Source organism: Heloderma suspectum, chromosome 5 (genome assembly GCF_057233095.1).
Source record: "Heloderma suspectum isolate Gila_16-S chromosome 5, 16-S_ref, whole genome shotgun sequence".
Taxonomy (NCBI): domain Eukaryota; kingdom Metazoa; phylum Chordata; class Lepidosauria; order Squamata; family Helodermatidae; genus Heloderma; species Heloderma suspectum.
This window is the reverse complement of record NC_139462.1, coordinates 31964347-31986622: the sequence shown is the minus strand read 5'-3', so window position 1 is coordinate 31986622 and position 22276 is coordinate 31964347. Positions and strand designations below refer to the sequence as shown.

At 41.4% G+C, this 22276-nt stretch overlaps 1 protein-coding gene across 3 annotated transcripts in view; it reads left to right on the top strand.

Moving 5' to 3' along the window:
- Positions 1 to 22276, top strand: part of STPG2 (sperm tail PG-rich repeat containing 2) — a 337064-nt gene that overhangs the window by 4328 nt on the left and 310460 nt on the right. For all 3 annotated transcript variants that reach the window (XR_014792012.1, XM_084855659.1, XM_084855660.1), the window contains exons 2-4: positions 536 to 645; positions 9246 to 9401; positions 11646 to 11810. Coding sequence is in view for 2 of the 3 variants with exons in the window: in XM_084855659.1 (XP_084711785.1) it covers positions 536 to 645; positions 9246 to 9401; positions 11646 to 11810 (431 nt within the window). In the remaining variant the exon portion in view is untranslated. The remainder of the gene's footprint in view (positions 1 to 535; positions 646 to 9245; positions 9402 to 11645; positions 11811 to 22276) is intronic.

Sequence of the window (22276 nt, the reverse complement as noted above, 5' to 3'; positions counted from 1 at the left end):
TCCTGGTCATGTTCCCGAGCTCCTCATGTTCAGAGGTATATTGCTTCTGATACTGGAGGTAATATATAGTAGGCAAATTCATAAAGGATAAGGCTAATTCCCTTATAAAGTTTCCAAGTTGGTAGCCAATAACTACTACATCTTGTTGTAGAAAATTCCATAGTTTAACTACGTGCTATGTGAAGAAGTACTTTCTTTGGTCTGTCCTTATAACACGCTTAAAAAAAAAAATATCAGAGCATCACATTCCACATTAAATACTGCTATTAAAACTCTCCTCAGTTCAAACATAGCTTGCAATGTGGCATAGTGGGATGGGGATGGGTGGGGAGGGAAATGGTGTTATTTGAGAACCATGTCAAAGCTGCTTACAGTTGAATATTTCTTTGAATACTCTACATATAATATAAATAAAGTGTATGGTGTTGTCCTATCAGTTTACATATTTTGAAATTTTTTATCAGCTTTTCATTACTGGACAATGGGCTGAAGTCAAATTCTTACAAATGTGTATGATTTCTTCCCCTCCTTGTAGGTGGCTATGCCCCATTTCTTTCTATGACAAGTCGTGGCATTGGAAGTATTTCTCAAACTTCTGAGAATGATGTTCCAGGGCCGGGGTACTATGAGATTGACAGAACTCAGGTAAACATTTTGCAGGGCCTCATAAACTTGTTTTGAAAGATGCAGTTTATAACTTCATCCTAGAACCCATAACTGGATCTATAGCATAGCTGACAAGGACTCCATCCATCCATGTTTTCCTCAAAATGTATTATTTTTTCTTATGTTCTTTCTTTCTTATACTTCTCTTCCAAATTAAAATTGGGCTGAGGGGCTATGTATTCCAGAGCATAATATTATTAGGCAGCTAGTAATGATTTAAAAATACTTTTAGGGCACAATACTATGCATGTTTAGACCAAAAAAAAGTCATAAAGACTCATAGGATTGCACCCTCAGGGAGCAATCCTATGGCCGCTAGTCAGTGGCTAGATGGCCATAGGATATGTGGTTTTCTGGGAATTGACCTCGGAGTCCGTGCTCTGAGGTCGGTTCCTGGAGAACTGACCTTCCCCCTGCTTCCACGAGGCAGCGCGGAATAGCCCAGAGCTCCATGCTTGGAAGAGGAGTGCAGAGCAGCCAAAACAGGGTGTTCCGGGGGGCATTCCAGGGCAGGGAAGGTGGAAATGCTGGTACAATACATCCTATGTGTCGTCCGGCAGCCTCCTCCCCTGCTCCGCCTTCCCGTGGCTAGACAGCTGCAATCAGCTGTCTAGTCGCAAATGCAGGGCAGGAGAAGCGTGGAGGGAATGACCCCCTCCATGCTTCTCCTGCCCTGCATTGGACAGGTGGTTGCCTCCGAGTTCAGAGGCACCTGCCTATCTCCATAGGATTGCACCCTTAATCTTCTATTTTTTTCTACATGATCCAGAATAGTTGTCAAATTATACTATAATTTTTCCTGTAGTTCAGTGTATGTGGTTCTTGCCAGGTGTGTGGGCTAGACTGGGATTCTTGGTATGCTATAGTAATGCTTCTCCAACTTGGACAAACAGGAGGTTACCAGAGCATGAACAACTGTTGCAAGGCTATCTCTGTCCAGTTAGGGTCATACTTGGTATATCAGCCTAAGCTGATAAAAGGCGCTACGAGCCACCATGTGCCTCTAGTGACAATGATGGGTCTAAGAACATCCCCAAACTGTGAACCTGCCCTTTAGGGGGAGTGCAGTCCCCTCCAGAACGAGTTGAATGCCACTTAACTGAACAGACGGATTACCCACAACATGTTTCTTTGTCTTGTCTGGTTGAGTCTCAGTTTATTGGTCCTCATCCAGTCTATTACCAAGCACTGGCTCAGAACATCTGAATATACTGTCATAAGTCTTATAAAGTTTGAGAAGTCGTACTTGTTTTTATTCTGTTTGAGATTATTGAAGTTATAGATGTTTTACTTTTTATATTGTTTTGGATTATGCTGACCTATGGCTTATAAGCAACAAAGTTTGTATGAATCAAAGATAAACTGAATATTTTCTTCTGTTAGGTATCAGTGCCTCAGTTAATCACCTCAGTATAGTGGCTGTTCAGATGGCAAACTTAGAATGTATATAAATCACAGTAATTGAGGAGTGGCTCAGGATAGACAATACTTCTAATTCAACCAATGTTTAAATATTGTAATCAAAACTTTCAAACTACACAGCCGTAGAAGATATAATTATTTTATAACTCAAAATAGAAGGGAGTTTGATTGCCAAATGAAGGTTCAATGTTTGTGAAATATGTATGGGCAAAGCAGTTAGATTAACCTGTAACCAAGTTTTAAAAGGAGTTATAATAAACAAGATTTTGATGTAGGATACTTGTTGAAGGCACATTAGGTATATGGCAAGTTTGTTCTCTCTGGTGGAAAAAAGGAATGAATGTAATTACTATTAATGTTATGCTTGGGTTTTGATTTTTTTAAGAAGGTAAGGTTGAAATAATTGCTTTAGGGCAGACTTCCCCAACCTAGCATCCTTTTGATTTGTTGGACTACAATGCTTATCATCCCCAGATAGCACAACATGGTGACTGGGGATAATGGGAGTTATAATCCAGCACATCTGGTGGGCACCAGGTTGAGGAAGGTTGCTTTAGTGCTTTTTTCTTCTAAATGTGTTGAATCTTGTTTCATTTTTAAAGGGGAAAAGCCATCTTCGCTGTGGCAATTTTTATTCAATAACCTTAATATATATTTGCAAGCAAAGGAGTTTTAGCATTCTATAGTGTGGACAAAGCAATTTTGAATTTGGCTGCCCTTTCCAGTTTAAAAAGGATGAGACTTGTGCACATATTTATTTTTGGCAGGCCAGAAGAAGTAATGTAAAAGAAGTGTATAAAAGGATTGTTTTAGAAACATTTTAAGACAGCCTCTTTTAGAGCACATTACATTAGTCCAATCTGCTAGAATTTACCAGAGTGTGGCTGACCGTTGGCAGGTCTGGAAAGTGTGTAGAAAGTGTACCAGCTGAAAGCGGTAGAAGGCATTACTAGATACTATTGCCACCTGAGCATGCAAAAGCAACACCAGGTGAAGGAATACCCTGAAGTGAACCTGTATCTTAAGAAAACCTGGAGCTTGATTAGCAAGGGGAAGTAATGACACTGTCATGTCTGCCCTAGGCCTTTCATAAAAGGATCACCATGCTAATCTGAGAATCTACCTTCTCCTTGGTGGCTTATCAAAAGCTCTTTCAATATCATGTAGCATCTCCCCCAACAAACAATTCACTCATTCCTTAGCCATCCTGCTGATTTCAACTCCAGCCTGTTGACTACGCCATCACATTCTGTCACTGCTTGTCTCATGAAATGCTTTGGCAGATCCATGTCTGGAGGTTGTCCAGTGCAGTTCTTCTTCCCCCATATATTCTGAGGTTGGTGCAAAAGTATGCTTAGGGCAGCCATGTAAGTGGATTTGTGTTGTCGTGTTTCCCAAATAATGTTTTGATAACCACAAAATCTCCATTGCACACCTTGCTGGTCTGAATGAAAATTTAAGTCACCCTTAATAGGAGAATAACAGGGGGATTTTCATACATGTGATGTTAATTCACTTTGGGGCCAAAAAGACTATTTACCCTGGTGTGCACTCATCAAAACATGAAACTTTGCTGCCATGCACGTTTGTGAATAGTGACCTATTAGATTTCTTTCAGTGGGATAATATATAGCATGACTATAATATGCTTTGACATGATCATACAAAGGAAAAAGGAAAAAAAGGCAATTTGGTGTTGTTACAATTGATAGATAGTTATAGCTATGATGTCAAAGCTGAATGAAAAGTTTGATACCTTTAGTGTACAATGCCTTAGTGTATGGTTACCAGTTCTTCTGTCAAGTTTTTTTTTAAAAAAAAAATCAAAAGTCAAGCTGAAAATTAAAGTATTTGGTTATAGCCACTAGTGCCTGTCATTCTGCTAACACAAAGCTTCTATTGCTTGTGGAAACCCCATTTTCATCTTTGCACAAGTGTCAATTTCAATACTCTTACCACAAGCTGGTGGCACAACGTATTTCAAATTCATTAGGCTAGGTCAGAGGTAGGCAACATACAGCACAAAATGGTTATTTTTTTAAAAATGGCATTCTGTAGCAGCTGAATTTTGATGAGAAACTAGCAATTTATGCATTTTTCTCTTTCCCACCTCCAGGTGGCCCATGAAAATGGCCTCTGAAGCTAAGTGTTGCTTGTGGTATTGTGCCAGTTGTCCCAATAACACTTGCACAGCCATTAGCGGAAAAACACTATCTCTTGTACTTTTTCTTTATCTCTTGTACTTTTACTTTTAAGATGTTCTTAAAATATCACTTGTATTGAATATTGTATGTTTTATTTTAATGAGCTACTGAATTAATTGGTTGAAAGCAAAGTAGTTAATAGTCCAGATTGTCTTAAACATATTGCTAGCATCAGAGCTGTTAATTGTTGCATAGTTCTAACACCTGTAGTAACTAAAGTATGTTGTATATTGCCAGGAAAGTTTTCATCTTTCACCCAGGGAACTAGAAGCTAGGTTTGGGAAGTTTTCAAGAAAATCCCAACATAGCTTATGGCTTCACTGAGTTATGCAGTTATCAAAATAGGAAAGGGAAAATAACTTGGGATTTTGCCTGAATCATAAATTCAGTTTTCATGGTTATACCACTTCAAGATCAGTGGAATAGATTTTTCTGGTTTTTTTTTTGGTAATTTCTTTCTGTTTATTTCTATGTATACAGAATTAAACCCCTTCATGGATCACTGCCTTGTTGTGGTGAAGGGGCTTGCGTAACTCAGTGAAGCCATAAGCTATGCCGTGCAGGGCCACCCAAGACGGACAGGTCATGGCAGAGAGTTCTGACAAAATGTGGTCCACTGGAGAAGGAAATGGCAACCCACTCCAGTATTCTTGCCAAGAAAACCCCATGGAACGTATCACAAGGCTAAAAGAGATGACGCCGGAAGATGAGCCCCTCAGGTCGGAAGGTGTCCAATATACTACTGGGGAAGAGCAGAGGGTATTTCCAAGTAGCGCCAGAAAGAGTGAAGCGGCTGGGCCAAAGCCGAAAGGACACTCAGCTGTGGATGTGTCTGGTGGTGAAAAGAAAATCCGATGCTGTAAAGAACAATATTGTTTAGGAACCTGGAATGTCAGATCAATGAATCAAGGTAAGCTGGAGGTGGTCAAACATGAGATGGCAAGATTGAACATCGACATCTTGGGAATCAGCGAACTAAAATGGACAGGCATGGGCGAATTTAATTCAGGTGACCATCATATCTACTATTGTGGGCAAGAATCCCTTAGAAGAAATGGAGTAGCACTCATAGTCAACAAAAGGGTGGGAAAAGCAGTGATGGGGTACAATCTTAAAAATGATAGAATGATCTCAGTATGAATCCAAGGCAAACCATTCAACATCACAGTAATTCAAGTCTATGCCCCAACCACTGAGGCCGAAGAAGCTGAGGTTGATCGGTTCTATGAAGACCTACAACACCTTCTAGAACTAACACCAAAAAAAGATGTCCTCTTCATCATAGGGGATTGGAATGCTAAAGTAGGAAGCCAAGAAATCTCCAGGATAACAGGCAGGCATGGCCTTGGTGTACAAAATGAAGCAGGACAAAAGCTAATAGAGTTTTGCCAAGAGAACACGCTGATCATAGCAAACACTCTTTTCCAACAGCACAAGAGACGACTCTACACATGGACATCACCAGATGGTCAATATCGAAATCAGATTGATTATGTCCTTTGCAGCCAAAGATGGAGAAGCTCCATACAGTCAGTAAAAACAAGACCTGGAGCTGACTGTGGCTCAGATCATGAGCTGCTTCTTGCAAAATTTCGGCTTAAATTGAAGAACGTCGGGAAAACCGCTAAACCGTTCAGGTATGACCTAAACCATATCCCTGATGAATATACAGTGGAGGTGAGGAATAGATTTCAGGGATTAGACCTGATAGACAGAGTGCCTGAGGAACTATGGACGGAGGTCCGTAACATTGTTCAGGAGGCAGCAACGAAATCCATCCCAAAGAAAAAGAAATGCAAGAAAGCAAAGTGGCTGTCTGATGAGGCTTTACAAGTAGCTCACGAAAGAAGGGAAGCGAAAAGCAAGGGAGAAAGGGGAAGATATACCCAACTGAATGCAGAGTTCCAGAGAATAGCAAGGAGAGACAAGAAGGCCTTCTTAAATGAACAATGCAAAGAAATCGAGGAAAACAACAGAATGGGAAAGACTAGAGATCTCTTCAAGAAAATTGGAGATCTCAAGGGAACGTTTTGTGCAAAGACGGGCATGATAAAGGACAAAGAAGGCAGGGACCTAACAGAAGCAGATGAGATTAAGAAGAGGTGGCACGAATACACAGAAGAACTATACAGGAAAGATCTGAATGTCCCTGATAGCCATGATAGTGCGGTCACTGAACTTGAGGCGGACATCCTAGAGAGTGAAGTCAAGTGGGCCTTAGGAAGCATTAGTAACAACAAAGCTAGCGGAGATGACAGTATTCCAGCCGAGCTATTTAAAATCCTAAAAGATGATGCTGTTAAAGTGCTGCATTCAATATGCCAACAAATGTGGAACACTCAACAGTGGCCACAAGACTGGAAAAGGTCAGTTTACATTCCAATTCCAAAGAAGGGCAACGCCAAAGAGTGTTCAAACTACCGCACAATTGCGCTCATTTCACATGCCAGCAAGGTGATGCTCAAAATCCTACAAGCTAGGCTTCAGCAGTATGTGAACCGAGAACTACAAGCTGAGAAGTACAAGCTGGGTTTAGAAGAGGCAGAGGAACTAGAGATCAAATCGCCAACATTCGCTGCATCATGGAGAAAGCAAGAGAATTCCAGAAAAACGTCTATTTCTGCTTCATTGACTACGCTAAAGCCTTTGATTGTGTGGATCACAACAAACTGTGGCAAATTCTTAAAGTGATGGGAGTACCAGACCACCTTACCTGTCTCCTGAGAAACCTGTACGAGGGTCAAGAAGCAACAGTCAGAACCAGACATGGAACAACCGATTGGTTCAAAATTGGGAAAGGAGTACGACAAGGCTGCATATTGTCACCCTGCTTATTTAACTTATATGCAGAGTACATCATGAGAAATGCCGGGTTGGATGAATCAGAGGTCGGAATTAAGATTGCTGGGAGAATTATCAACAACCTCCAATATGCAGACGATACCACCCTAATGGCAGAAAGCGAAGAGGATCTCAAGAGCCTCTTGTTGAGGGTGAAAGAGGAGAGTGCAAAAGCTGGTTTGAAACTCAACATTAAAAAACTAAGATCATGGCATCTGGCCCCATCACTTCCTGGCATATAGAAGGGGAAGAAATGGAAGCAGTGACAGATTTTACTTTCTTGGGCTCCAAGATCACCGCAGACGGTGACTGTAGCCATGAAATTAAAAGACGCTTGCTCCTTGGGAGGAAAGCTATGGCCAACCTAGACAGCATAGTAAGAAGCAGAGACATCACCTTGCCGACAAAGGTCTGTCTAATCAAAGCTATGGTTTTCCCAGTAGTAATGTATGGCTGTGAGAGCTGGACTATAAGGAAGGCTGAGCGCCGAAGAATTGATGCTTTCGAACTGTGGTGCTGGAGAAGACTCTTGCGAGTCCCCTGGACTGCAAGGAGGTCAAATCAGTCCATCCTAAAGGAAATCAACCCTGAGTGCTCATTGGAAGGACAGATAATGAAGCTGAAGCTCCAATATTTTGGCCACCTAATGCGAAGAGAAAACTCCCTGGAAAAGACCCTGATGCTGGGAAAGACTGAAGGCAAAAGGAGAAGGGGACGGCAGAGGATGAGATGGCTAGATAGCATCACGGATGCAATGAATATGAACTTGAGCACGCTCCGGGAGAGAGCGCAGGACAGGAAGGCCTGGCGTGCTATGGTCCATGGGGTCACGAAGAGTCGGACACGACTGAACGACTGAACAACAACAAATACAGAATTAAAACCCATTAAAAAAGCACAGCAGAGGTGTGGGACGACTGCACTGGAGCTCAGGAGTAAATTTTACCCTAGAAGGTTAATTCTGTAACAAGTTGGCTTTATCTTGAGATAGAGGAATGCAAACTTGCAACACTGATTTCTTATTTGTAACGTTCTTCTGAAGTAAACCCCTCCCTTATTAGACTATTGGGGTCCATTTGACCTTTTTCATTGTTTGCTATGAGGCCAATATTTCACACAGGCATATTTGGGGTTTTACTTTTGCTTTCTTTTCTGTTTTCTCCTCCAGGGCTTCCTAATTTCCCAATGAGGAATTTAAGTTAACATTGTGGGATCCAATATGCCCCAGTTATTTTGTATTAGACTATATTTTGGACTCCAATAGCAGATTGATATTGTCAGAAAAAATGGTATGTGTGGGTTAAATCAACTTAATTACATTAAATTAAAGCAATTCTACATGAATTAAAACATGTGGGAAAAGGTTGTAATTTAAGTTTTTACAGATAGTTACGTGGGCCTGACTCCTTAGTAAAAACTCTGGTTTATGTTATTATCTCAGTTTTTGCCTTGACCACTGCAGTCTTCTCTTCTCTGGTATGTTGTTGTCTTACCTTCATCCCTTCACCTCTGTCCAGCACTCTGGATCCAAAATTATTCACCTCTCATGTTGGTTGCACCATGCGACACCACTCCTTAAGTCCTTACACTGGCTTCCTATCTGCTCCCACATCCTGCACAGCCTTCCACGGCTTTCCCTCCCGCACCTCTCTGGTCTTGTATCCTGACATACCCTTGCTCATCCAGTTCTACTGTTTTCAGCTATCTAAGGTATTTTGCTCCCTCAGATGAGTGAACCTTCTTCCTTGCTGCCCTTACGTATGGAACTGACTCTCACATGTCTTAATGAGCTATCTCAGTGATGCTACAGTTTACTTCTCCTTGGAACTCACCTTTCCCACACAGCTTTTGGCACAAACCCCTAGTCCCCACTCCTTGCTGCAACTAAGCCTGAGTATGTGTAACTGGAACAATCAGATATTCTTCTCTTGTCTATCCTATTCCTCCCCTTCCTCTGTTGTCTCATGTGTTTATTTTTTAGATTATAAGTCCTTTGGGTAGGGACCTGTTGTCTTATCCTTCATAATGTGCCATATACATGGATCATGCTATAGAAATAGTGGTGATTGTCACACTCATCGGCTGTTTTCCTTTAATTTTTCTTAACTCCAGAAAATTATTAAAGGGGGCCACAGTCCTCAGTACAAAGAGAAACGTTTCAAAGTGATCCGTGCTGATACTCCTGGTCCTGGAACATATTGCCAACCCCCTTCAATGGGTCAAGATGTCAGCTGGGTAAAGAAACCATCTAAAGTCCCTTCAGCACAGGTACGTCAGCATAAAAAAGGATATATTGTCATAATTTTGTTTTTATTGACTGCCAACACTGAAGGCTGCTTTCCATATAATATTTTTTCCTATATCAAGATACTTTCTGTGTAGAAAAGAGGATGGATAAAATTGTGTATACCAAGAAATTCACACAGATGTCCTTTCTGCTGCAGTTGGAAGTACAAGGGGTTGGAAGCCTGTGCAGCATACAAACGTAGAATTGGGACAATACAGACATTAATATGACTGCCCCCACCCTTTCCCCCCACCTAGAAGTTTATATCTGTCTCCCTTGCTGCTATCTCTTTTTCTCCTATTGCCCTAATAGCTAGCTCTGCTTTTTGCAGTGGTTGTCAGCACTCTAGTCCCAACTACCACATTTCCATATCATTTCCTTCAAACTCTTGGTGGCCATGTTGGAGTCCTTCTTGGACATTTTGTCCCATTCCCTGCTTCCTAAGGTCTTTCTCTTAGTGCCTTATAGCTCACTAATCTGCTCCAGCTGTGCTACCTCAACGACTGTCCAGTAGGCCGAGAGTCTTGTGGGCCTCTCCTCTTTTTAAAATTTCAAAGAACCACTGACACCTGGGAAAGCTGCTTTTGTGTCAGCTACAGCCACTCATATTGTGGCTGCTCCAACATCAGGGAAGTCTGCCATATCTTCTACAGGGTATTCTATCTGTTTCTATCTTCCTGATGCAGGCATTCAGCTACAGAGGTTCAAAAGTAGCTTCTAGTGCAATGCATGGAAACTTCTGTTCTGAGGGGGCAAATATATCTCTCCCCTACCCCCACCAAGCTCCTTTCTTATATAAATTGACTCTCTTAATTCTATGCCATGGGTAGTATCCTATTTGGCACTAGTGCTAACTCCAGTGCAGGGGCGTTGAACCTCTTTCAGCCCAAGGGCCAAATTTCATTTCTGAGAAACGCTTGGGGGCTGCATGCCGGTGGTGGGAGGGGCTGAAGGAAAAGGAGGGGGGCCAAAATACCAACCTATTTTTGCTTGAAGTTCTTACTGCCAGTATCTAAGCCTTAGGAGGAGAGACATTTCAGCCTTTTTAGAGCGGGGCAAAAAACGGCGCAAAAGCAGGGAAACCTCCAAGCGATCGGTGGTCAGCAGAAAGGGAGTGGGGCCAGGGCAAGGGGCATGGTCTTCTGGGGGACCCCAGAGGGACAGATTAGGACTCCAGGTGGGACAGATTTGGCCCCTGGGCCTGAGGCAACTCTGCTCTAACACAGTGCCAATAGCATTTGCTGGCATGCCTGGTTTTGGGGGGAAACCTGTAACACCAGCAAACGCTATTGGTATTGCGATAGAGGTAACTCATACTAGTGCAATATAATTTATGTTAGTGCTGAATAGAATACTACCCCATGAGTCTTAACTTAAAAAAAAAAGACTTATTGTTAATCTGGGAGCTGTTTCTGAAGTCTTGCTTCACACAGATCTCTCTGACTCAGATACTTGGATTTTGTTTCTCACAGTACATTTTTATGTATCTTCAGACGTGGGCAGGATTCACAAGGGTGCACCCAGTCCATGAAACACTGTGAAAAGTATGTCCCTTGGAAAAGCTCTAGTTAAATGCAGGGTCTACCATTGGGAAGGGTTTAGTATTGGGCCCATGCGACAGAGTGAATTTTGAATCTTATTTCCTGAGGAAATTTAAGGAAGAAATGTGTGTATAATTTGGTTTATTTTTCATTTTTCAGTCTGCTGAATCCTACTCCAAAGAAACCAATCAACCAAGCAAAAAACCTAGATGCTGATTTCTTTTAATAAAGAAGTGACATTTATACTTATGCTTTCAAAACTATATTATGAACAGACTGATGTAAAAAAGTGACAAGAAGTTATGTGGGTACTACTATAGTTTTCCAAACTATGAGACACTGGAGGATCACGTATAAGACATCTAGATTGAGTTCAGATTATTTTTGGCTGACCTACGGCACTCAGGGCTTTAATGAATATGTTTTCCCTACTGCCTGTAGCAGCAATAGCAGTTTCATTTGTTAATGTGTTTGCTTTCAAACATCTATTTTTGTTTAGTTGCAGGTCTCTCAATGTCAAATATACTTGTACTTTAGTCAGGTGTACAGAGTCAATAGCTTGTAGACTTAAGGGTATTCTTTCATAAGGAAAATTACACTGGACATGCCAAATCTCATCGTACTTTGCTCTGTTAGAAGAATATGCTACTGCTGTAACAAAGCATATTGCATTTGTTTCTGCAGAAACTTGCAAGTAATATCAAAGTCCTCCGAAAGTCAGAAGCTCCATCTATCCCTTCCCAAGGGCAATCATTTGGTTACGAAGAGACTGAGGATGGCATTCTTATAAAACATAACCCTCCTGCAAGAGACAGTACTTTGGGTCCAGCATACTATCAGACAAAAAGTGTAAGTAATGTTTAAATCATTTCATTATTGGTGTCATAAGCTGAACTTTGAGCAGCTGTCAAGACTCGGACACAGGAAGGGAGGAACCAACCAGGTGGCTCTGTCAACACTAATGATGAGGGCCTTGGACTCACGTCCCTCCCAATACAAACCTAAGCCTGTCAGAACTACTTGGACCTAAGACCCCTGAATGGGGACCCCTAGAAACAGCAGACTTTGAGCAGGATTTCCCAGAGGAACCAGGACCTTCCCAGCCAGGGATCTCACTCTCCCTAGTTCCTGTTCACCAGAAGGGAATGGATGTGAGCAGCGAGGTGGCCAAGTTTGCTGATGGCACCAAATTATTTGGAAAAGTTAAAACAAAAAAGGATTGCGAAGCGCTCCGAAAGGATCTCTCCAAACTGGGAGAATGGGCATCAAAATGGCAAATGCAGCTCAATGTAAGCAGTTGTAAGGTGATGCACACTGAGGCAAAAAAAATCCTAACTCCACATATACACTGATAGGATCTGAGCTAGCAGTGATTGGCCAAGAAAGAGATCATAGAATCATAGACTAGTAGGGTTGGAAGGGCTTATAAGACCATCGAGTCCAACCCCCTGCTCATTGCAGGAATCCAAGTCAGAGCATCCCTGACAGATAGCTGTCCAGCTTTATCTTGAATGCCTCCAGTGTGGGAGAGCCCACTACTTCCCTAGGTAATTGGTTCCATTCTCATATTGCTCTAACAGTCAGGACGTTTTTCCTGATGTTTAGCCAGAATCTGGCTTCCTGTAACTTGAGCCCATTATTCCGTGTCCTGCACTCTGGGATGATCGAGAAGAGATGCTGGCCTTCCTCTCTGTGACAACCTTTCAAGTACTTGAAGAGTGCTGTCATATCTCCCCTCAGTCTTCTCTTCTCAAGGCTAAACATGCCCAGTTCTCTCAGTCTCTCCTCATAGGGCTTTGTTGGTCTTGTGGTTGTGGTGTACAGCTCAGTGAACATGTTGACCCAGTGTGTGGCTGCTATGTAAAAGGCAAATTCTGTTTTAGGTGTAATTACATAAGGAATTGAGAATGAAACTGCCAATATCATAGTGCCCTTATACAAATCTATGGTGCAACTACACTTGGAATACTGTATACAGTTGTGGTTACTGCACCAAAAAAAGGATACTGTAGAGTTGGAAAAAATACAGAAAAGGGCAACTAAAAATGGGCTGGAGCAACTCTCTGGTAAGGAAAGATTACAACATCTGGGACTATTTAGCTTAGAAAAAAGGCAAGTAAGGGAAGACATGATAGAGGTGTACAAAATTATGCACGATGTACAGACAATGAATAAGCAGACAGTTTTCTCCCTCTGTCATAATACTACAACCCAGGGTCATCCCATGAAGCTGATTGGTTGGAGATTCAGGACAGATAAAAAGAAGTACTTCTTCACACAGCACAGAGTTAAACTGTGGAATTCACTTCCACAAGATGTAGTAATGGCTACCAATTTGGGTGGTTTTAAAAGGGGATTAGACAAATTCATGGAGGATACAGTTGTTGGTAGCTACTACTCATTACCTCCAGTATCAGAGAGAGCATGCTTCTGTATACCCGTTGCTGGGGAACATGAGTGGGAGGGTGCTGTTGCATGAATGTCCTGCTTGTGGGTTTCTCATGGGCAGCTGGTTGACCACTGTGCAAATAGAATGCTGCACTAGAAGGACCCTTGGTCTAATCCAGCATGTCTCTTTTTATGTTCTCATGTGATGGAGTGCTCAGCTTTAAATCTGAGGGCTGTCCCTTTAAGACTATCCACTTCTCACCTGGGTGGTGGTGGTGGAGTCTGGGACAGGTAGTCACCGTCTCAAGCTATATTAGAGCTCAGTTGGAGCTGAGTTTTAATGTTGGAAGAAGTGATCAGCTTGCAGTGATCTGTCCAGGGTCCTGAAAGCTCTGTATCTGTCCACTCTTGCTTTGGCACTAGTCAGGAATCTGGATCACAGATAAGATTCTTGCTGCTCAGTTCATCTGCTGAAGCAGCCATCTCCGAGTTGGTGACCTCCAGATGTTTTGAATGACAACCCTCAGCCTTCCTGACCATAGGCCGTCGTGGCTTCAGCTGATGGGAGTTGAAGTCCAAAATATCTGTTCAGGTCCATCAGCTCAACTCTGTAGAGATTTAGATCCTCTTCCTTCCACTGAGGGTCCCTGACTGCAGCAAGACATAGTACCCCTCAAATATGTGGCAGCAATGTTTGTACATGTTGCTTTCCCAGAAGCAGTATAGGAGAAGTGCACAAAGCTTTTAGATAGTACTAAAATTGGGACAGAGTAATATTGAAGATGGCTTGCATGCCACCTTAAAGGTATTCTGGTAATGAGAACTGGCTGTGTTTGCACATGTCTTTGAGCCTCATGGATTTTAGCAAATATGTGTAGTGGGATTGCAACCAACAGTTGGTGCCTGCTAGAAGGATCTTGCCCTACTAGTTGATGGAGAAATGTCAGTTTGAATTGCATTGTTGCCCCATGTGATGGGTTTACCATGTTCTTGGAAATTAGCTCTTTCTAGAATGTGGTAAATAGTGACCTCTCCACGTGAGAGATACAGTCACAAGATTGCTGGGAAGTTCAGCTGATAGTCCCTCACATCAAAAATACTTGTGTGACCAAGATTCTTTTGAAGTTCTCATGTCCATCTTCATTGAATCTATGCCTAGGAGATAGAAGGAAAGCATACTTGAGTCAACCTAACTTGTACAGACTTGATTATCTGCATTGCTGCTATTGCTTGGGTTACTTATCTCTATCCCAAGTCATGTATAATTCTTTATATATTTTTTGACTCTGATCTGGGGAGTTAGGAAGTGACCATCAATTTTTGTGAAAATAGGGGCCATAGCTCAATAGTAGAGCATCTGCTTTGCATATAGAGGATCCCTGGTTCCATCTGTGGCATCTTCAGGTAGGACTGAGGAAGACTCCTGCCTGAAATCCTGGAGGGTCACTGCCAGTCCAAGTCAACAATATTGGGCTAGATCGACCAATTGTCTGATTCAATATAAAGCCGTTTCCTATGTTCCAACCCTTGGAACTGGTCATTTAGTAGAGGAAAAACAGCAAGATGCTGTATGGGTAGTTTAGGCATGCCATCTACCAGTACAAAAATCTAGCAGAGGGGATTTATGTGCATGTGTGGGTAAATGTATGTGGCAATTCAGTGTAGACTACTCTGATCCAATCCACCTGCTTTTTTCCCCCTTTCCCCACTCCCAAGCACTTTGTCCAAACCCTTTCTCAGTTTAGAAGAGGAAGGATAATGACCAGCATGATGGCTGCTTTCTGGAACGGGGTTCTCAGAAGCTCCACTGTCTCCATGAACGTACCCCATGGCCTTCTGAATTTGAGAAAAGTACATTATTCCTGTTTTATGCTGGTCTGCTAACTATACTTCTGGCTGTGTTGTCTGGACTTCAGTGAGAAAGTACAGCAACATATTTGTGAGCATACGCCCCAACCCATCTCTCTCCTGACCCTTTTGAGTGTTATAGAGGACTTCATGGTGGCCACAACTAATGGCTATCTAGTTAACCATGGCAACGTTTTTAGACCTTAGTCTAGCTCCCTTCCCTTCCCGTTTTGTTTTTGATGCTGCTGCATCTTTTTCTTTTCTTATAGATAGACAAATAGACAAGATAGATAGACAAATAGTCTGATTTGGTATAAGGCACCTTCTGCTTCTCATGACTTTCATGTTTGCAGTGTGTTTATTTTTATGGATTTCTAATCCATTGTATCACATGCAAATAGTTGGCAGCCATCGATTTAACCAAAATATCTCAAGCCCCTATAAGCATTGGTTGTCTTCTCCAAGTAAAGTAATCATACATTAGTTCTATTCATACAAACAGGCAGCATGCTATGTGGAAAATCATGATGTTTCAATTTTTAATTATAGTTATTTTATAAAATACTTGGAGATCAGTGTATTATAAGGTTACTTTCAGTCATTTCCTCTTTCACTCAGATAATATAGAATAACATTTTGTTCTGAGATATTCCTGGGGTGGCTTTCCTACACCAAGAGAATTGATTATAGTTGGAAGCCCAACCATTGCTTATTAGAGGCTATAAGGAGGTTCTGAGGCATGTGCAAGTAATCCTTTTAATTTTCAAGCATGCTTCATCTTTAATAGCAGAACAGTAATTTAGAGTTGCAATTAACTAAAATAAATATGAAGTCAGCCTATCATTGCTTATAATTCTGCAGGTTATTCCTTATATGTGTTTTCAGTCAGTTCATTAGGGGGCAGCAGAGTCATTAAATTGAACTACTTGTTTTTGGCATCATAAGGCATTTTGCCTTACTCAGACTGGCATTGTATTAGATACAGGGAATGAAAAAAATCAAATCTTTCAAGATTTTGGAAAGATTAAGAATGTCTTATTCTGTATTGGAAAAGTCATAGATGATTCAATACATACATCAACATATCCCTTATATCTGTGAATTATGTACAGTATGGCTCCTAAGAAACTTAAAAACATATTTTAATAGTTCTTAGTGATCTTATTTATTTTATTTTATATTATATTAATTAATTTATTACATTTCTATACTGCTCAATAGCCAAAGCTCTCTGGGCTGTTCATAAAAATTTAAACCACAAGTACAGCATAAAACAGTACAAAATATAAAAGCATAACCAGAAAAAAACCTAACAGCAATGCAGAGATTTAAAATACTTGACTTAATCTTTATTGATTAAAGTATTTTTATCAAGACTTTTTGGTCCAAAAAGACTATATATGGTGGCTAATCCCAAATACATACTAAAATAATAAACCATGATGTAAAAAACAATCAACCAGTAATTAAACTAAGAGTGCAATCCTAACTCCCCACCCACAATGCTGTTTTAAAAGCTTTCTTAATGTTTTAAAAGCTTTCTTAAAGACTTGCACCAAAGGTGTAAGGCACAAGGTAGCAGGAAGGGTGTTCCACGCTTGAGGGGTCACCACTGAGAAAACTGTGCTGCTTGTATTCACCAGTCTAAGTTGTTCTGTGATGGGCATATGAAAAGAGACCCTCACACTGACCTAAGCATACTGGCAGGATCGTACAAGTGAAGACAGTTGTATTGTAGTGAGTACATGCTATACTTTCATTAGTAAGCCAAGCTATTGATACTGATACAACAGAGAGGTGTTTCTGGTGAACCTTTTCTCCATATTGGGAAGGTTGGTAGATTGGATTGAATGGGTTCTTCTGGATTTTGGGGTTTTAGAGATTAATGTTTCTCATTCCAGATGATGTGAAGAGCAATGTGCTACAGCACTTTTGAAATTACATGAAAGATGGACATAGTTCCCAGATCAGTCTGTGGCTCTAGCCACAGCAGGGAAGAACTACTGTGATTTCTCTTCCCCACTCCCTTTCAGAGTTCACAGCAAAGGGAGGGAAATTTTTGGACATTGGAAGGTGGGATTACTTTAAATCCCACTTTTGTGACCCCAGGGCCTGGCACTTGTTTTGAAAAGGGGAAGAATTATATGGATAAACAGCCCAGCATAGTAGTATGGTTTACATTAGAAACTACCAATGTATACTTAAAGAAAGATTGCTGGAAACCTTGCTTTATTTATAAATGGTAGCATTATGTTGATGAATATCAAAGCATGCAAGGCATGTTTTTTTCTTTTGGAAGGACTTTTTTTTCTGGAACAACGTATACGTTTGTAGTTTAGAAGATGATTACACAAAGTGTCATGCAGCTGGATGCCTTTATAGAACAAGACATTTCATAACTATGCAAAGTTTCTATACAAGCATTCTGAGATGTGATAAATGCCTATTTCCACTTGCGACAGCATGGGATGTAATCCCCAATCTGTGTTCTGTTTTACATATTCACACTAAGAATGCTGACACTGATAGATTACATAATGTTGGGAACATGCTGGGAACTACCTATGTGCTGCAGCACTGAAAGACAGTCCATTAGTGCTAGGATTAATGCACACCGGGACTTTTAATTCTTCATGGAATCTATTTCCATATTTAATTACGGGAAAGTCATAGGAAAAAAGTTCCAAAGCTCCTTCATCCATTTTTATTGTCAACGGGAGTGGCGATTAGTAATTCTTCAAGCTATATTGCAATGTTCACTTAAAATAATGCACCTTCTTGCTGAGTTTGCTTCAATTAAACCATATTTTATTTGCTAATGACATAGCAAGTTGACAGCGACCTTGAAGTTGGTATTGTCAACACTTCTTGGCAAAAAAGAGCATGGTGATTTAGAGTTAAGAGTGCATCAATTTATTCTTCAGTCTGTCTATGTTTTTAAAAGGTTTTTTAATTCCATTATCGATGGGGTATTTTACCTGAGTAATGCACAGGTTAGTGAGTTAAGTAGCAGTCAATTTATATTATTTTTAATGTAGAGCTTAAGCTGTATATGGGAAAGAGAATAATTTTATTCAAGCTTATTGAGTTCGGAAAAGAATAGCCTGTAGTTGGAGCACCTTTTAAAATTGCTTTCAGAGTTGAATCACTAAAACGCTTTTTGTAAATGTCAAAGATATATTGACATTAAGGTTTTTTCATGGATACTTATAAACATTTAGCGATTGGATTTGAGTTTTGTAATGAAACAAATGTATATTTTGCTATTCTGTAGTGATCCGTCATCCCCTTCATGGATCACTGCCTTGTTGTGGCGAAGGGGCTTCCGTAATTCAGTGAAGCCATAAGCTATGCTGTGCAGGGCCACCCAAGATGGATGTGGTCCATTGGAGAAGGAAATGGCAACCCACTCCAGTATTCTTGCCAAGAAAACCTCATGGAACGTATCACAAGGCTAAAAGATATGACGCCAGAAGAGGAGCCCCTCAGGTCAGAAGGTGTCCAGTATACTACAGGGGAAGAGCAGAGGGAATTTCCAAGTAGTGCCAGAAAGAGTGAAGCGGCTGGGCCAAAGCTGAAAGGACACTCAGCTGTGGATGTGTCTGGTGGTGAAAAGAAAGCCCAATGCTGTAAATAACAATATTGTTTAGGAACCTGGAATGTCAGATCAATGAATCAAGGTAAGCTGGAGGTGGTCAAACATGAGATGGCAAGATTGAACATCAACATCTTGGGAATCAGCGAACGAAAATGGACAAGCATGGGCGAATTTAATTCAGGTGACCATCGTATCTACTACTGTGGGCAAGAATCCCTTAGAAGAAATGGAGTAGCACTCATAGTCAATAAAAGGGTGGGAGAAGCAGTACTGGGGTACAATCTCAAAAATGGTAGAATGATCTCAGTATGAATCCAAGGCAAACCATTCAACATCACAGTAATTCAAGTCTATGCCCCAACCACTGATGCCGAAGAAGCTGAGGTTGATCGGTTCTATGAAGACCTACAACACCTTCTAGAACTAACACCAAAAAAAGATGTCCTCTTCATCATAGGGGATTGGAATGCTAAAGGAGGAAGTCAAGAAATCACCGGGATAACAGGCAAGCATGGTCTTGGTGTACAAAATGAAACAGAACAAAGGCTAATAGAGTGGGAAAGACTAAGAGATCTTTTCAAGAAAATCGGAGATATTAAGGGAACATTTTGTGCAAAGATGGGCATGATAAAGGACAAAGAAGGCAGGGACCTCACAGAAGCAGAGGAGATTAAGAGGAGGTGGAAAGAATACACAGAAGAACTATACAGGAAAGATCTTAATGTCCCTGATAGCCATGAGAGTGCAGTCACTGAACTTGAGCCAGACATCCTAGAGAGTGAAGTCAAGTGGGCCTTAGGAAGCATTACTAACAACAAAGCTAGCGGAGATGACAGTATTCCAGCTGAGCTATTTAAAATCCTAAAAGATGATGCTGTTAAAGTGCTGCACTCAATATGCCAACAAATTTGGAACACTTAACAGTGGCTATAAGACTGGAAAAGGTCAGTTTACATTCTAATTCCAAAGAAGGGCAATGCCAAAGAGTGTTCAAAGTACCGTACAATTGTGCTCATTTCACATGCCAGCAAGGTTATGCTCAAAATCCTACAAGCTAGGCTTCAGCAGTATGTGAACTGAGAACTGCCGGAAGTACAAGCTGGGCTTCGAAGAGGCAGAGGAACTAGAGATGAAATCGCCAACATTCACTGGATCATGGAGAAAGCAAGAGAATCCCAGAAAAACGTCTATTTCTGCTTCATTGACTACGCTAAAGCCTTTGATTGTGTGGATCACAACAAACTGTGGAAAATTCTGAAAGAGATGGAAGTACCAGACCACTTTACCTGTCTCCTGAGAAACCTGTACGAAGGTCAAGAAGCAACAGTAAGAACCGGACATCCGATTGGTTCAAAATTGGGAAAGGAGTACGACAAGGCTGTATATTGTTGCCGTGTTTATTTAATTTATATGCAGAGTACATCATGAGAAATGCCGGGTTGGATGAATCACAGGTCGAAATTAAGATTGCCAGGAGAATTATCAACAACCTCAGATACGCAGACGATACCACCCTAATGGCAGAAAGCAAAGAGGATCTATAGAGCCTCTTGTTGAGGGTGAAAGTGGAGAGTGCAAAAGCTGGTTTGAAACTCAACATTAAAAAAACAAAGATCATGGCATCTGACCCCATCACTTCCTGGCATATAGAAGGGGAAGAAATGGAAGCAGTGACAGATTTTATTTTCTTTGGCTTCAAGATCACTGCAGACAGTGACTGTAGCCATTAAATTAAAAGATGCTTGCTCCTTGGGAGGAAAGCTATGGCCAACCTAGACAGCATAGTAAGGAGCAGAGACATCATCTTGCCGACAAAGGTCTGTCTAATCAAAGCTATGGTTTTCCCAGTAGTAACGTGTGGCTGTGAGAGCCGGACTATAAGGAAGGCTGAGCGCTGAAGAATTGATGCTTTCGAACTGTGGTGCTGGAGAAGACTCTTACAAGTCCCCTGGACTGCAAGGAGGTCAAATCAGTCCATCCTAAAGGAAATCAACCCTGAGTGCTCATTGGAAGGACAGATACTGAAGCTGTAGCTCAAATATTTTGGCCACCTAATGCAAAGAGAAAACTCCCTGGAAAAGACCCTGATGCTGGGAAAGATTGAAGGCAAAAGGAGAAGGTGATGGCAGAGGATGAGATGGCTAGATAGCATCACCGATGCAATGAATATGAACTTGAGCACAGTCCGGGAGAGAGTGGAGGACAGGAAGGCCTGGCATGCTATGGTCCGTGGGGTCACAAAGAGTTGGACACGACTTAACAACTGAACAACAAAGTGATCTGTCAAGGAAATAGATCCTTTTAAAAAGCCTTCAATTTGCAAACATTATCTAGCTGTTGTGATTAATTATTAGTTTTTGTCAAAAGCGACAACGTCATAATTTAGCAACAAAAGGCACAATAAATAATATATAACTTGTGGACTTTTCTAGGGCTGTGCACGGACTCCCTGATCCACTTTGGATGCTGTTTTGGATCATCCAAAGCTACCCTGATCCACCTCGGATCGATTTGTGGACCCCTTCCAATCCGACAAAGATCCGAAGCAAGATTCGGATATCTGGCACGTTTTGGGCATTTTCCCATTGACTTGCATGGGAAAACACAAATGGTCATAACCTTTTTAGTTTTTATGATACAGGCATGAAATTTGGTGACCTCTCCACATCCCTGGAGAGGAGGCCACCTGCAAAATCTCAGATAGTTTGGCCCAGTGATTTTTGTGCTAGGTGGAGTTAAAATCTGATGTTTTCCACAGAAACTCTCAGAGCAAAGAGCTGTAACTTCTCCCTGTTTCCACACAAGCATGTGAGACCTTGGCCTCTCCCAGCCCCCCTTGAGGGCATTGCACCCCCAAAAGCCCAGGCAGTTTTGCCCACTGGTTTGTATGCTAGGCACTGGTGAAATCTGAGGTTTTCCAAGGAAACTCAGAAAGCAAAGAGCCATAACTTCTCCCTGTTTCCACGGATGTGTGTGAAACCTGGCCCCCTCCCAACCCCCCTTGAGGGCATCCCACTTGCCATATTCCAGGCACTTTGGCCCACTGGCTTGTGTGCAAGGTGCAGGCAAAATTTGATTTTTTCCAGGAAAACTCCCAAAGCAAAGAGCTGTAACTTCTCCCCACCTCTGCCCCTGCCAACACCCCAAGAATGCCTCATATTGTGCTGAATTATTTTGCCACACAGTGGAGTGTTATTGGAATAAGAAGGTAATTAATATAAATACTATGTGTCTCGTGCTTTTTCAACACTGCCTTGAAATTTGGATGCATAGTGTTGGTGGAACTACAACCTAGCATGCACACATACACGGACACAGACACACAAGAGCTAAAGAAAAGCAGACTTACCTAAGCAAATGATGGGTGTCTTTAATTTATTGTTTTATATTTCATGTTATTTTATACAAGGCAGGATAACTTCAAGAAATACAGGGCAATAGCGCAAGCAATTAGATAACAGCCAAATCAAATCCTAATTTT